General features: G+C 42.0%; 1 protein-coding gene across 1 annotated transcript in view; it reads right to left on the reverse strand.

Moving 5' to 3' along the window:
• The window catches only part of galnt9 (polypeptide N-acetylgalactosaminyltransferase 9), a 68,445-nt gene extending 53,674 nt beyond the window's left edge, over positions 1-14,771 (reverse strand). Inside the window, exons 1-2 of the mRNA XM_076104614.1 lie at positions 14,531-14,771; positions 6,039-6,219 (exon numbers count right to left, since the gene is read on the reverse strand). Coding sequence (XP_075960729.1) covers positions 6,039-6,219; positions 14,531-14,771 — 422 coding nt within the window. The remainder of the gene's footprint in view (positions 1-6,038; positions 6,220-14,530) is intronic.
• Positions 14,772-15,277: the final 506 nt, after the last annotated feature.

Here is a 15,277-nt window from a genome sequence, read left to right on the forward strand (position 1 = left end):
TCATCCTGCTTTTGAGAAACCTGAATATACTGACTGGAGTTCTCTTATAGAAACCCATTTTCTTCGACATGCTAACAATCTCACAATGCAGGCATAAAGTTTAACATGTTCACCGTTTTATTTTAACATGTTAGCATTCTCAGATTTGCTAATTTGCACTAAGCACAAAGTACAGCTGAGGCTAATGGTATTGTCATTCATTTTGTAGTTATTTTGTCATATTCCAAAGTATTGGAGAAATTTAAATGCTGTTACGTGATGATGGCTCCAGATTGAAGGTGAGAGGATCACTAAAGTGATTACAATTCATCCTGAGGGGCACAGACCAACACTTTCTCCCCTTGAAACAAACAATGCTAATGATGTAATGATGATATACAAGTTTAAATAAAGTGTTCCTTTGGCAATGTCAGTGATAGACTGCATCGTCTTGCATTACTGATGGTCACATAGAGAAGCCAAATCCTGTCTGAGTGGTAAGCAGACTTCAGGCAGCTAAACTGGGTTCATCCTCAACTGCTGGATGTGGAGAAGGCAATCACATGCCTCTGCTGACACAGATAATCCTGGATAAAGCCTGGATAGTGTCAGACTCATCTATACAGGGAGGTGAATAACCAAGTTTCTTTATGTGACATGCAAACATGAGCCCAAATATGATCAAAACCAGGGTAAAAACGCAAAACTGGGTTACAAGCATCCTATTAAATGTGGTCAATCTTCCATCTCTTAACCTGTTAGCTATCTCACCACCCGTCATTCCTCAACGTCATAATCTCACACAGTACATTGACTCTATGGTAACCTATTTTGAACATCAGTGAACACTTACACGACTACAATTAATAAAAATGTACTGTACACTACGCCATGCAAATGAATGTTCATAACATTCACTTGTTCTGTGTCTTCTTCTCACACAACAGCAACCCTGTTACTCTTCTTCGCTTATAATCTCAAGTCTGTCACCTCCAGAAAAATACAGTGTTGACTGGACGGAAGCACTTAGCTGATTCCTATGGCAACTGTGAACACACGCACACACGCACACACACACAGTCAACAGCTTGTGAATCTTGCCGCGCCGCAAAAATAAGGCTCCAAACGCAACAGCTGACAAACGCATTTCACTCGCTTCTGCCTGTTTCTCCATGTTTTCACATGTCTTATTCAGCAGTGCTGTCTCATTATGTAGGGATAATGAGGTGGCTATTGTAATTGTTGTGGTTGAATTATTTACAAGAGATTTTGGCTGTAATGAATGTAATATTGTTCCTTATTAGAATATCAAATCGACATGAATCAATAGTGTAAACAATTCTATGTGTTTCGTTTAGCTTCAGTAAATCCTATTGAGCTGTTGAAGTCTTTTGCCAAACATTCCCGACAGGGTAGTGTTAAAGACAGCGACATATTGCATTTGCCAGGTGAAATACCATACACTCGAGAAATATTATTGAGACAATACATTGATTTGACAGAGCGTATCAGTCTCACGTGCTATCACAGATTATTAGATGTGATAGAGGCAACGAGTGAGGCTGAAATTCGGTCTTGAAAATCTGCACTTGGCCAGAGAAGAGATCCATAATCTGAACTAATAAGACACAGCAAACACATAAACGCCCAAATGAAATTGTGGTGCTGCATACAATCACTGGTCCGATGTTATACTGTGTTGTTTGTGCATACTGAAGCACATACAATTAAAACCTCATCTTTGTCCAAATGTAACCGGTTATGACACTGCTGATGTTTTTCCTTGTTCAGTGTCTGGTCGTATTTTTAGATATAAAACTTGGTAGTGTTGGTATCAAAGTCAAAATTCTGCTACCTTGAACATGTTTCGTTCAAAGACAGCATGTCCCCTGCTCTTCCACCCTCGCTGTGAGCCATCTGAACTCTACTGGTGCTCGGCGCACCGACGCCTCGGTGAACTGCGATGTCAGCCTGAGTCAGCAGCATCCACGGGGTCAGGCCGCAGGGGGACGGCCACACAGCAGATGGATCCCAGCATGATGCTAAAGTTACATCCTCTTCTCTCCACCCATTGGAACCCTCCTCGTCCTCCACAGCCGCTGGTTTGTGTGAGTGTGTGTGTGTGTGTGTGTGTGTGTGTGTGTTTGTGTGTGTGGCGGGCATGTGTTAGCAAGTTCTCACCTTTCAACAATGAGATTTGGCAAGAGAGGAACTAGCAATTATGTAGAAAGACACAAGAGATGGCATCTTATTTACTTGGAAAATGATATAGTAAGTGCTTTGCATATTAGCATAAAATACTTTTTACTTTCCTTTTGGGCTTTACTTGGAATGGCAGTGGAATGACAATCCACTGCCTATAGTCTCACTGTGCAAGTAGGCTCGAGCTTGCTGTTCTGGATTGGGAAAGTTTAATTTCATGCACTGTTATCAATCACTTCCATTACCACAGTCCACATGCATTTGACAGAAGAGGTAATAAAAGGAAAACTAAACCACAGAGAGTGTTTATGATGGAGCACGTTGCGTACGTCTATCTATACTTTAAGCCCTGCTCTCGTGCTCTATTCGTAAGAGTAAGTGCACGTGTTTTGATTGATAACCCCTCCACTGTATCATTTCAGTCCTTCCCTGTGCATTTATGCTCTCCCTCACCAACTCCTTTGTTCCCTTTCATAGCTTTCTCTATTGCCTCTCTCAATCAGCTTTGCCAGGTCTATAAATACAAAGACAAATCTGGCAGTGAGTTTGAGGGGAGATTTTTTTGCACCGCGGCACTCCTTTACACAGCCGCAACATGGCAACTGTGCAAAACAAAGTAACATATATTTCACTCCTTTTCTGTTATACGACTAGTGGAGAGGCTGCGTTTAATGAATATTACCTCAGTAATTTCTCGAAAATGTCAGAAGGGGAAACGCAGCCACATCGCTTCTAGTTGAGATGTGGAGTGAGGCTGGATTTGAGTGTTGAGATCGTAAAGTGATATTGTAGTTCCATTGCCCTAGTTACTGGATCCAATTTAGGGCATCGCTCAGGCTTAAATTTGTACCTGTCTGCACTAGCGGGGAAGCCTTGTAAAGCCGTAACAGGATGAGCGATCGACTCATCTGTTTGTAATGGGACTGAGCTCACTGGCTAGCGCTCATAATTTGACCCGGAACAAGCTTTGACAGAAACAGAGCGCCAGATTAAGATGTATTCCAATCACACCTCCCCCTTCTCCTCCTCCACCAGCCGGGTGGATCAGTGCTCCCTCTGACTTTTTCCCCACTCTTATTTGCTGTGAAATTTCACATTAACCTCCTGTAACCCGCGCAGTGCAGGCAACACCAAAGCAACTTTCCAATCCACGAGCACCCCACTCGGAAAGATAATCGTTTGCCTTGTCATTTCTCTACCCTCCACCCTCCCCATCCAGGAGATAAACTGTGGCGCTGGAAAGAGCAACAATTTGCTGCAGGAGCTCCTGCACCGTGGAGACCTTACGATCCCATTCCGCAGTATCAGACGCTAAAGAGATGAGGTAAGCCTGTTTCTTCAGCCTCCCTCTCTGGTTATCACCCTCCCGCAGGCAGACAAACACAAAACTAAGGGTCCTTGGTCTTTGGGTTTAACTATTTAGACAAAATATAAATACAATTTTCGACAGTGTGACAATAGAGATACAGGTGTGATTTGAAGTAATTGAATATGAATTCCCCTGCAGGAGGAAAACTGGAGGGTAAAAAGCAGGTTGAATGCCTTGAATAGCATATCAGTGACACAAGTTACATTTAACATCTTTTTGTTTATTTTGTGGGCATCAGTAATCTTTCTAGCTTGCATGCCCTTTACTGTTTTTCTCTCCACAGCCCAATGAGATGCTATCATACGTAAGCCTCCCAAGGACAATGAATGGCAGGCTCAGAGTCACCATCATATAGAGCCTACTTAAGTTCCTTGGTATCTCAGTTAAGAATGTCACATGCAGAAGTGAAGGGCAAAAGAGAGAAATGCAGGCGGGCGGGCGGGAGGTGAAAGAGGATTACAGGTTTTTTTGTCCGAGACACAATTGCGTCTGTAATATTATGAATTGGTTTTACTGCAGACTGGCAGGTTTGAAAAGAGAGAGACTTGAGAATGTGTGGCTCGTTCAGTCATGGGCCATGGTGATGGACTTTGCTTCCCTGTAGTCATCAAAGTCCTCTGCTTAATGACTCTTGTTCAATTAAAAGCCCATTAGACAGGAGGTGACTGGTTCCTACTGTTAACCTCACTTCAGCAGTGCTGCAGTCACCTTTTGCCTGCAGGACATACTTACAGATGCAGAATTACAAATCAGAAATACGGAGCAGTTTTTCATACTGCATGAGGCAGAGAACTGCTTCAAACTGAACCAAACAGGTTACTGTAGGTGTGACAGCACCCTAAAAGTCCTCACTAGTGCCACAACAATGCTAGCAGTAACAGTATTGGTCTGGCTGCACATAAATCCATTTTTCTTTGATGTTTCTCTTTAAAGTACTGCTGTTGTGATGTAACCAGAAAAGGCAAAGAGAACTGTGTTTGCACATTGCATTGTATTGATTTCCATTGAGCCAGACAACAAATGTACTAAGTCTTTATCATCGAGTGTACCTATTGAATAGCTGTCATGGACTGAAGCTTTACCTTGTTTGACACAACATGTTTTGTTAGCGTTATGACTATGTGCTTGTTTATATGGGTACAAAAAATATTCTGGACACAGAGACACAGATCAAGAAGTGTACTGTATGATGACAAGCCAGCAGAATGGTTTAACAACCTGTGAAACGAGTACTAAATCCATACTCAAACACACAGTCAGTCCCTATTTCAAACCGGAAACACCTCAGCAAACCCCCAACACTCACTTCCCTTTTATCTTCGATTTTTTGTTGAACAAGCTGATTAAAAAAAAAGGAATTTCCTAAAACCCCTCCATTCCAGAAGCACTCTCAGCTGTCTTTATTAATTAGCAAGCTCCTTTTAGCTTGGCCCCTCCTCCCCGTTCCACTCTAATTTTTCTGGGCGTGAAAAGAGCTGGGAACAAAGCAGCATGGATGAAATGAATTGTTATCCCTGCTAAAGCCCTCAGAAACCTCTCTTGGCCATCAGATTTCCGCTCAGTGTGTCCGCCTGTCGCCATTGTTCTTTGACACTGTGTAATATGACCGCCACTGGCAGCCCTGATACTAATTTACAATTCCTTTTATTGCAACATTACAACACAGCTCTTCAACTATATCCATCATCTTCCCCATGTCCTTTCATGTCGGGATTAGGCGTGACAAAAGTCCTTTTCTATTGTGTAACTCCCCATGGCAGAGGCCTTAAGATGCTCTGTGGCTAAACTGACTGTACTGCATTGACAGAAGAGACAAGGAAGGATTAAGTGGAGTCAGGCAATAAGAAGATGAAATGTATCAAACAGGAAGTGAGGATGGCTTTTGCAGTGGGGAGGCCCACTGTCATGTGACAGCAGGAGACAGCTGAAGGTGTCATTACAATAGGCTACTTTTTGGAAGCCTTGTTCGCTTGCTTGTCTTGCGAGGTTAAGAGGATTTTAAGACAAGAACCCGTTACACAACTGTTCTAGAAAATGTAGTTAAACTCAGCAAAGGAAAAAATGCTGTATGGCCTTTGTAGGAAAAAGACAACCTCGTTTTCCGAAATATATTCTTACTGAAATGTATCTTCTTGTATAAGTCATAACAACAGCCAGTGTGGGCAAAAGGATAACACTGGAGCTGTGCTAGCATATTAGCTTGCTAGCAGGCCAACAACCTGCAGGTTGTAGCACTCCCTCGAGAATCTCCCTAATGAGGGCACAGAGGAGTGAATATAGAAACGCACATTTCATCTGGGATGCTGGAGCCCAAAGGCTGCTCGATCGAACACAGCAGGGGTCACAAACAATTTCAGCCACTGAAAATGCTGACGTCACCTGCTAACAACATTAATGCCGACCATTGTGAAATGAATGCCAAACAACAGAAGTGTAGTTGTAGAGAATGTACATGACAGAAAATGAGAAAGACAGAAGGTGGACATACTTTTTAGGCCTGTAGTCTGGGATGCTCCTGTCCAGGGAGATACGGTCACTGAGCTGAGCGTTGTAGCCGTACTCCTCATATTTCCCCTCCACATCATGACTGTCCTCTCCCAGAGTGGCAGCAGCTCCCCCCTGGCCAAGGCCTCCGGGTCCCTCAACTAGCCCCATGGGCTTCGCCAAACCTGCCAAGAAAATGACACAGCAGAGAGACAGTCATACGGATGTGCATGCTCATGTGTAGAGGCAGACACAGACACACACACAGAACAGAGAAAGGTGAGAAGATATTGGAAGTTTACAATTATCAAATGATCAAACTTGCAAATATGTCCATCTTCCTAAGTTATGCTACTTAGCTACTAAGCTGAGAAATGCTCCGGAAGTGATGATCTAGTATGAAGACTGAAAATACCCACACATAGTGTGATGGAAGGTGAATGTATAAATCAAACCAACAGGACTTTCAACCAGAAAACCAGTGTTCATGATGGGTCCTGCTGTTTTCTTATTTTCATAGTGTTGATTGACATAATGTATCTGTCAAGATATCACTTACAATGTTGAAAGGACCTAAAACTGCTCTGTTTTCCTTCAGGTATTATTTATTTATCAATTAACTTTTTTTCTGAGGTAGGATATAGATAACTGAAACATATCAAATGTAAAATGTTGTGATTTTAACTTAACTAGTTCTACAGAGACCATTAGTTTAACACAAGGCCCCTAATTGCTCCATATTGCTAATCATAAAAGCATAGACAAAGTGTGTAGCAACACCACATCTGTGAAGTGGTTATAATTCATACAGTGCTTTTGCCATGCAGGTCCTTTTATCCCAAAAAGAATCCCTGAAGAAAGGCTAGAGTGCATACAGTATCTGTGTGCTTTAATGGTGAATTTGAGCCAGTCCTCTGCCAGCCCTATCATGTTAGGCTTCTTTGGTCTAACACAACTAAATTCAGCACTGGATTTAATGTGTCAGACTTAAAATACCCCTCTGCTCTCATTAAAATGACTCATGACTGTGATTTAACAGAATGTCACTGTGGTACCGTGACAGTGACATTTTCAAACCGAGAAGGAGAAAAATGGTGCGGTACAGTGTCAAAACGAACTCTTGGCTGATGGAAAAAAGCCGCTTCCCAGATTCAGAGACTCTATAGAAATGATTATGATGGGGAGAGAGGCTGAACCTGATATTTGTTCTTTTAAAGACAGACCCTCTTCTTGTTCTTATTGTTTGGTTTGGACCTTTGAATAATACAATAATGCAATATCCTCCTCCCTTATTTATCAATGTGTTTATTTACTGGTTGCTGTTTCGTATTGGTTCTGCCAGCTCCTTGAAAGGCCGGACTATTGTTTGAATATTTAAAATTCCATGAAACTGCAGGATAATGTCAGATAATTGTTATGTGTGCCAAGCTTCCAGTGTGGCCTCCACAGAAAAATCGAGCTGCGTCTGTTCTCCATATTAACAGATGGACACACAGACAGTAAGTAAACAGTGCATACCAATGAAGAGCTCAGCTCTCCGCTTCAACCCTCTAGGAACTGCGGAGTAATCACCATATTTGGATGGCCTCAAATCCTCGGGTGCTGCTGAAGATTTGTAATTGGAGCTGAATGGTTGCAAACTGGCTTCTCCCAGGAGAGGGATTGAGCATGTCCTGCACCAGCCAATGTGGTGGCATTTTGACAAGTATGGGTGGGGTTCACGTCACGGACTAGCCATCTGGCATAGCGGCCCATGTCACACAATAACACAGATGCCCTCCAGAACTGGAGACTCGAGTCTGGAGGGCCTCTCTGTCTACGCATGAGTCTTGGAAGCAGGACAATGCCTGCCAGCTTTGTTTTCTCGTCCCTGCATCATTTTACTTCCCCCTGCCTTCCACCATGAGATGAGAGGCCTGAAAATCTGATCCACTGTCTGTAACACGACACCGTCAATTCAAAGATTCTGCAGAGTCAATCTCACGATGGAAGGTTTGCATTTGTAACGTTTAAACAGTATTGCAGCAAATTTATGCTGTTTTTAGCGTAACTGCAAACTTTTGTAAATCTCTTACAGGGCTCTGTTGTTATGTAGCTGCTGACCTGTTTTGATGAGGCCTGGGTTATTTGAGGCAGTTAAATGACTAAGCCTTGCTCTGATTTACCTTTTATGTTTTATCCATTTGATCTTTTCATGTTGTGAGATGTGTTTGGAAGAAAGAGAGTAATAAATTGAATACGCATAAATGTGTGCTTCTTTTACACAGCAACGTTTATTTCCAAAAATGGGTTGCTTACGAACAAAAATAGAAGCTTTTAAAACATTTCTTTAAAGGAAAAATTGGACCGTGTATTTCTGTGGGCAGAGCATAACACTGTGGATTAAGAGCTCTATTCCCAAGGCGACAGCACGAGTTAAAAATGTACGTACACATGAACCTGTAAGGCACTTTATATAAAAGCATCCAGCAAGTGGGCTGTTGTGTTCTGGTCAGAAAAGGATGACAATGACTAAAGGCCCACGCTGCTCACTGTACTGCTGTGACAAAGATAGCTACAAATGCAAATACACAACAAATGTTGAATTTATAACGTAAAAACAATTATCATATGTGTAGTATTTGACTACACAGCTTTAAAAAGCCCATGTATTTTCTCTGGTGTATTCTTTCGTTCACTTTTCCCGATGTGAGCACCTCAGCACTTTCATCATCCCACAAGGAGGCAGTTACAACATCTGCTTCTTCCAGCCGAGCAGGATGAGGTTCCTTGTATTGTCAGGCGCCAATTTGAATCTCATCGTCTGAGTGTACATCTGTCTCTGTGCTCGTTCCTCACAATCCATTTGTCCAAATTTCCCTGACATGATACTTGAAACCCATAACAGCTATAAATCATACAGCAATCTTCACAATGTGTCTGATTTGGCCTTTACAAGACAGGGCCTCAAATTCAAAGACGAACCCATTTTTAATGAATGATTTAAGAGCAAGAGTGGATTTATGCGTGTCCAAAGTGATGCAGCGGGGTTCTAAATATTGATGGTGAGGGGAGGGTGGGGAATTCCGTGATCTCTTCAAGAAGAGGAAAATAACTCGATCTAGAGAGGCTTAAAGCCTTCAAAGGCCAAAACAAATCTATGAAATATTGAGAGCTGGGAGAAGAGCTGAATTAATTCTACTGTAGCGCTGCCACTCATAACAGCAGCAGGGATGTCAGGAGGATAACAACTCTGATTTGGAAATTGGTGGCACTAGACCCCCTAATTCATCTGCAAACAATGGATTGTTATCCTTTTGCAAAATCTACACCAATCGCTATGAGAGCTGGCATGACAGTGCAAGCACAGAAAATATAGAGCTGCTATCTGTATCTGTTCATTTTACACAAACTATTTAAATTATGTTGTTGGGAATCATCTTCTGCTAATAAAACAGTGCTATACAACATGCTATTATAACTAAATGTGCCATATTGTCTCTTTAAAAAAAAAAATCAAGGTGTGCATGCAATGGGAGAAGGTCAAGACAATATACATTTTTAAAGAAACAAACGAGCTACCGAACAAAGGGGCTCGCCATTTGCATGCACTTTTAGATGGTCTACAGTTCATCAGTATTCTGTACGCTGTGAAGTCGTGCAAAGTTTTCCAATGTGCCAGGGTTAAATAGTGCGTCATGAGGTGTAAATAACACCTGTGCAACATTAGTCAAGCTTTATCATTCAACACAGAAGAAAAGTGGTTAAAATGATTATTTCAAACTTATTGCCTGTATTCATTTAAATTTCCGGCAAATCTGCACCATGTAAAGTCATGCTGCCAGCAGTTTCTGGTAAAGTCTGAAACCGAAGGCAATGAGGCAAGATCCAGTTATAAGGAGCACCTTTCATTTCGAAGGAGAAACAAATATTACTGCATCAATTCTAACGCCGTTTGCATCTGTTCAGTGTGTGTGTTATCTGTTCAACTCTGAATAATGTATTTGTATTTTGGTTACATCCTTAGTACCGGTCGTCCCAAACAATTCTGTTCCATTTTGTGAAAATTCTCAAAAGAAGATGGATAAACTATCAAAGTCCAGGAAGGCAATGGAAATCCATTTACGTCATCAATTATCCAGCCTGGCATACTGACCTCTAAGTCCCTCCATCATCGGATGTCATCATTAAATGTTGGTAAAGTAATCACTGCATGACTCGAGGCCAACAGTGTGAATAAGATGAATGCTCGCTCCATCTGAGATTGCCATTATTGTCTGTGGCTGACTGCTGATTGTCAAGTTAGCTGCTGAATTCATTATCATGATTCCTCAAGGCTGAGCAGAATTGATTCTTATCCGACTATGAAACTGTTTTGTCGACCAGAGCCTCATCTACATATCGTTATTGGAATATATTTCAATTCATCAAGCTTCATCGTGCTTCCCTGCAACCGCCTCCATTACACACCGCACAACAACATATAGGCACACCGCGATGTGTATCATTAAGATACAGTCAGATCGTCACGTTTCTGTCAGCGTGGAAGAGAGAGAGGGAGTGACATTTCTCATTTTTCATCAAGTCTTTGCTCCAGCAGGCTTAGCATATAAACAGCGTTAGTTTCTTTGCCATAATTGGGCACTATAGATAAGAAGCATATCTGGTACTGCAGCTGGGCCTGTGAGGCTGCCATCCCATCAGCACCTACGCACTGGGAGAAGGCTGGGAGTGACATGCATGGCTGATGACAACAGCCTGAGTAGGACCGTGAGCTGAGGGACAACACCCGAGCTCAAGCAATGACACATCCAGCGCTGGTCAGGAGTGAACTGAATAGTAGCACATTCACTCGCTAATAGCAATATGTGTTGTTGTTCTTTAAAAAGCACATTTGTAGAGCATTTCTGCTTCCCATCGTTTCAAAAAATGACTTCAAGTGCTATATCTGCAACCATTATTATTATAAGCTGCTTGATGTACCGTGGGTATACAGAAGGCTTGAAAGACGTAGCAACAGTAACGGAGAGAGGGAAAGGTTTATCGAGCTGTGGATTCATTCTTTAATCATGTTTTCTGAACACTACTTGAATATCAAATCATAATGTTGGATTTCAGCTTAAAACGTCCATATCAACACTGACCTTCAAAATCCTTATCAGTCAAACCCTTCAACAAAATTATTTCTATCTTTTTTTAAAATAATTGCAGCTAATTGTATTTGTAGTGTTCATTTAGGCCAGACAACCTCACAGGGCTTCAGCTGGTAAGTAAGAGTGAGGAGATATTTGTTCGTTTTAATGCAGTACTTAAGGTCAAAACGCTGCTTCATAAGCTTGTTAACAAGCTTAAAACCCCCTCATCTGATTACCCAAAGACAGTGGCAACCACAGCAGAGCAGTGCTTCTGATAAAACTCAGGTTTCTCATTTCTGAGCAGAATGAGCCGCTGACAAAGCTTGACCGTTGTTTTCTTGTTGGTAGTCTATCTGACCATCCATCAGACGACGATAAAAAAGGAATTTTGCGACTTGTTTATGTCCTTCAAATCTAATTGGACCTTGCTGTAGCTCCCGTGGCATCCCATTGGTAGGCAATAAAGAACAGAGGGAATGGGCAATTACTTCATATCGCTGCTGGACATGGTAATAGTTATTGGTGCGCTGAGTCCTCCCCTCACCATAGTTATTCCCAACAGCCACAGAATATAATTTGTGGTCTGTGCACGATTTAGAAAAAGGGGCAGTGACCTGGGATATGAGGATATGATTAAGTATGCCATTAAAGAGCTCAAGACAAATCATGGAGGGATTGTGACAGGCAGAGAACGTTTCCAGCCTGTGTGCACTCCTGGGTACACATTGCCGCTGTCAAAGAAAAATTGCGTAACCGCAACTGATTCCTATTTCTGTTTCAGGCTTGGATTGTGTGGAAAGAGACATGTGCCTGTAGAGAATTGTATATTTGAATTTGTCAAGCTCACATTGAACAGCTGGATTTGTTGAAATTATGAATTCAGCTATTTGTTTTGTGAAGTTCAATTTGGAATCCAGTGTAACACCCTGGCTTGTGATTGAATCATTACAGCATGCATTCAATTAGTTTAGACTCACAGGTCCAAGACGCCTTTATTGCCTTTGTATTCCTATTTTAACTGGAAAGGTAACTCTGCCAGTTTTGCACTTAGTTCATTGCTTGTTCCTCTCTTCAGCTCAGAATCGACTGTTACTCTCTTGTGAAAGACCTACAAAGTGTATCCAAGCTACTTGGACTCAACTGAGCTGCAAATGGAGTCAGTTTTGAAAATCATTTATGAAGCTGTTATGATGTTCACCAACATAAAAAAATACAACACCTTTGACTGTGTATATCAAGCCTTAGAGGAAGAAGATGCAATTCAGCCATGGCTCAGGGGCGGAAAAGTCAATTCCCAATTACACTTTACCAACAAAACAAAACAAATTCATTGTTTTAAAATCCACCCACTCAACATTGGCATGAGATGAACTGACATAATGAATATGCAGTTTCAGCTTGGATGATTTATATGTGTAATATCACATATGCAACTTTAGTTTAGTAGGCTAGATAAGTCTTTATTTTTCCTTCAGTCCTTAAAGAGTTTTGCAGACACAGTGTGTTTCTGTCCAACAGTGAAATCATGTGAGGTTGCCTTGTCTCGATATAAAGCTAAGTGACTGAGAGGATCCATTGTACGTTTTGAGAGGCAATGCCTGCTGGCTGGATGGCCAGATGCCGAGCATAACTCAAAGTGACAGAGTGACCGTCAAATAGCTGCCGATGCTTGGCCGTTATAACAAGATCCTGCAGAAACAGTCTACAATCGCATAGTTTTGGGGCTGTGAAATGCTGTGAAACCTCCTTAACTACTGACTGTTGAGCAAACTTTCAAACAGACTGTCAGGGCACTTTTTCTGGATCATTTGAACATTACAACCTGTTAGAAAATATATGGAGAAAGTAAGCATTTTCCTATTTCTTCTCTTTATATGTTTGAATGCAGGGTTTTTACAGCTTTCACAGGGGTGGATTGTGATGAAAGGGGTATTTAGATATATGCGACCTCAACTGGTGACCAGCTTGAAATGCAACAAGACAAGCAGAACCCGCATCCTCCTACAATCCCCATCCTTCACTGCCATCCCTTCAGCTTGAGCTATGGTAGCCTTCACACAGATGATAAAGTCACAATTTCCCAGGAGAACAGTAAGCTAGGTTCTGCTCACAAATGGGATGATTTGCCGCTTCTCCTTGTCATATATAGTGAATAATGTATTTTGTGGTTTTGGACTGTTGGTTGGACAAAACAAGACATTTGAAGACATGGCCTTGGGCTTTGACATTTAGTTGACCAAACGAGTAATCGATTAATTAAAAAATAATTGGCAGATTAAACACTATTGATATGTTTTGTTGATATGATATAAATAATCACATGTTGAGTTAATTTAAAACCCCATATATTTATATAGTAATTGAGTGAATATTATTTAATGCATGGAACTATGATGCTTGATGTGATTTTATGATTAATTTTGAGAAAGTCAACATGTGTTTGCTTCTTTAAATGTACTAAACACTAATGTCTCTATATAAATTACAATGAATTATAGATTTGAAATATCTCATGCACTGTATTCAGGTCAGCCTTTTCAATATGTATGAATAATGCCTTGAACATCAGTTGTGATTGTGTGGATTTCCCACAGAGGAATACAATGTAAGTAAGACATAAGTAAGTCATATGTAACTGATTTTAAATGTTGCTGTTCCACTGAGGCGACCAAACCTGCCCCTCAGACTAATGGCCATGTAATGAAATACAGGTCTGTCATTCCGTTATAGAGCCATTACATTACACTCTCCTTCAAAACTCAGACAGCTTGTTAAATCTGATATGTTTCGGTGCGTCCAATGAAATGAGCTGCTGCTGGGATACAGACTCCCTCTGAGTGGGATTCAATACAGAACTACAGACGTCAACATAAGTTTATGTGAAGTTTACAACAAGTCAATTATGGGTTAGGAGTTTTGCGATCCAGTAGGCCATTAAAGTAACAGCCTAGTAAAGTCTAATATAAACACATATACCAAGTACTGCACTGTAAAACATCACAATTCTTCATTCGCTTATGACAAGCAGGGTCAGTGCTTTATCACCAACACTTTAACGGTGTTTCATGTGTAAACTCAAGCTGATTTTTCACTGTCTTATCAAAGAAATGAGACTACAGGCTGACAGAAAAATATGCATGAGTCATGCTTCAGGTCTACGGAAAATTCACCCCAGTGCATGCAGCCTGTGCACCTTTTGTATTCTGAAGGACAGTTTGGCACCGATCAAACCACACGAAAGTGCTCTACATTGCACGCGGTCCGCCTATCTATAGACACAATTTATAAAGTGATTGGCTTGCATTATTTCCTTCGTTATAACGATGACTTCCTGACTGGTAAGTGCAGATTTTGATATTAAGATGATCGAGCCGCATCCTACCGTTTAACTGATTGTAGACCACATCCTCCAGCCTCTCCAGCCGCTGGAGAATAGACTGCCTGTCCACCAAGTTGGAAACTTTGCCGTTCCTGGCTCGCAGCCTCTGGTCAGACATACGCCCTATCTGGATGAGCTCCTCGGATCGGTCTTGGATCCTGCAGTAGACCGAGAACAGGATAATTCCGACAAACACTAAAATGTTGACGGTCAGCAAAGTTTTGATTTTGCGTGCCACAGCCATGAAAGAGAATAGTGTCTGGCTGACTCAGTCAAGCCCAGCAGCTGTCCATGTGCGGTGGCCTGCTTTGCCACCTTACTCTGTGTGGCAGAAGGAGGATTTTCCTCTCGGTGTAGGAGAAGGTCAACTCGTGGAGACCCGAGGAGCTGACGGATCCGTTCAGCACCACGGACAGCTCACGAGGCTGCGCTCACTTCTCAAGGTGGGGAAGGTTTGCCGCTGGCGGACACGGCGCTCGGCTCCAGCTGGTGAGCGATGCTTTTATGCTTTTAGGCTTCACGAGCCAAGAAACAGCTGCACGCGCTCTGCTGTCGCTCGAGCTACATATTACGAGAAATGACGCCGAGGAAAGCAGTCATCCTCTAGAACAGCCCGCGGCAGTTGCAAAACATCTTTCTTCCACAACGTGATAAGTCGCCAGTTCCGTAGCCCCAATATGTCTCGTCCATCTTACAGGGGACGCATTGCATTAACCGCTCGCATCGACGCATCCTTCTGCCATCACCGCT

This window comes from Anarhichas minor, unplaced genomic scaffold (genome assembly GCF_050575085.1).
Source record: "Anarhichas minor isolate MPS153535 unplaced genomic scaffold, ASM5057508v1 ptg000030l, whole genome shotgun sequence".
Taxonomy (NCBI): domain Eukaryota; kingdom Metazoa; phylum Chordata; class Actinopteri; order Perciformes; family Anarhichadidae; genus Anarhichas; species Anarhichas minor.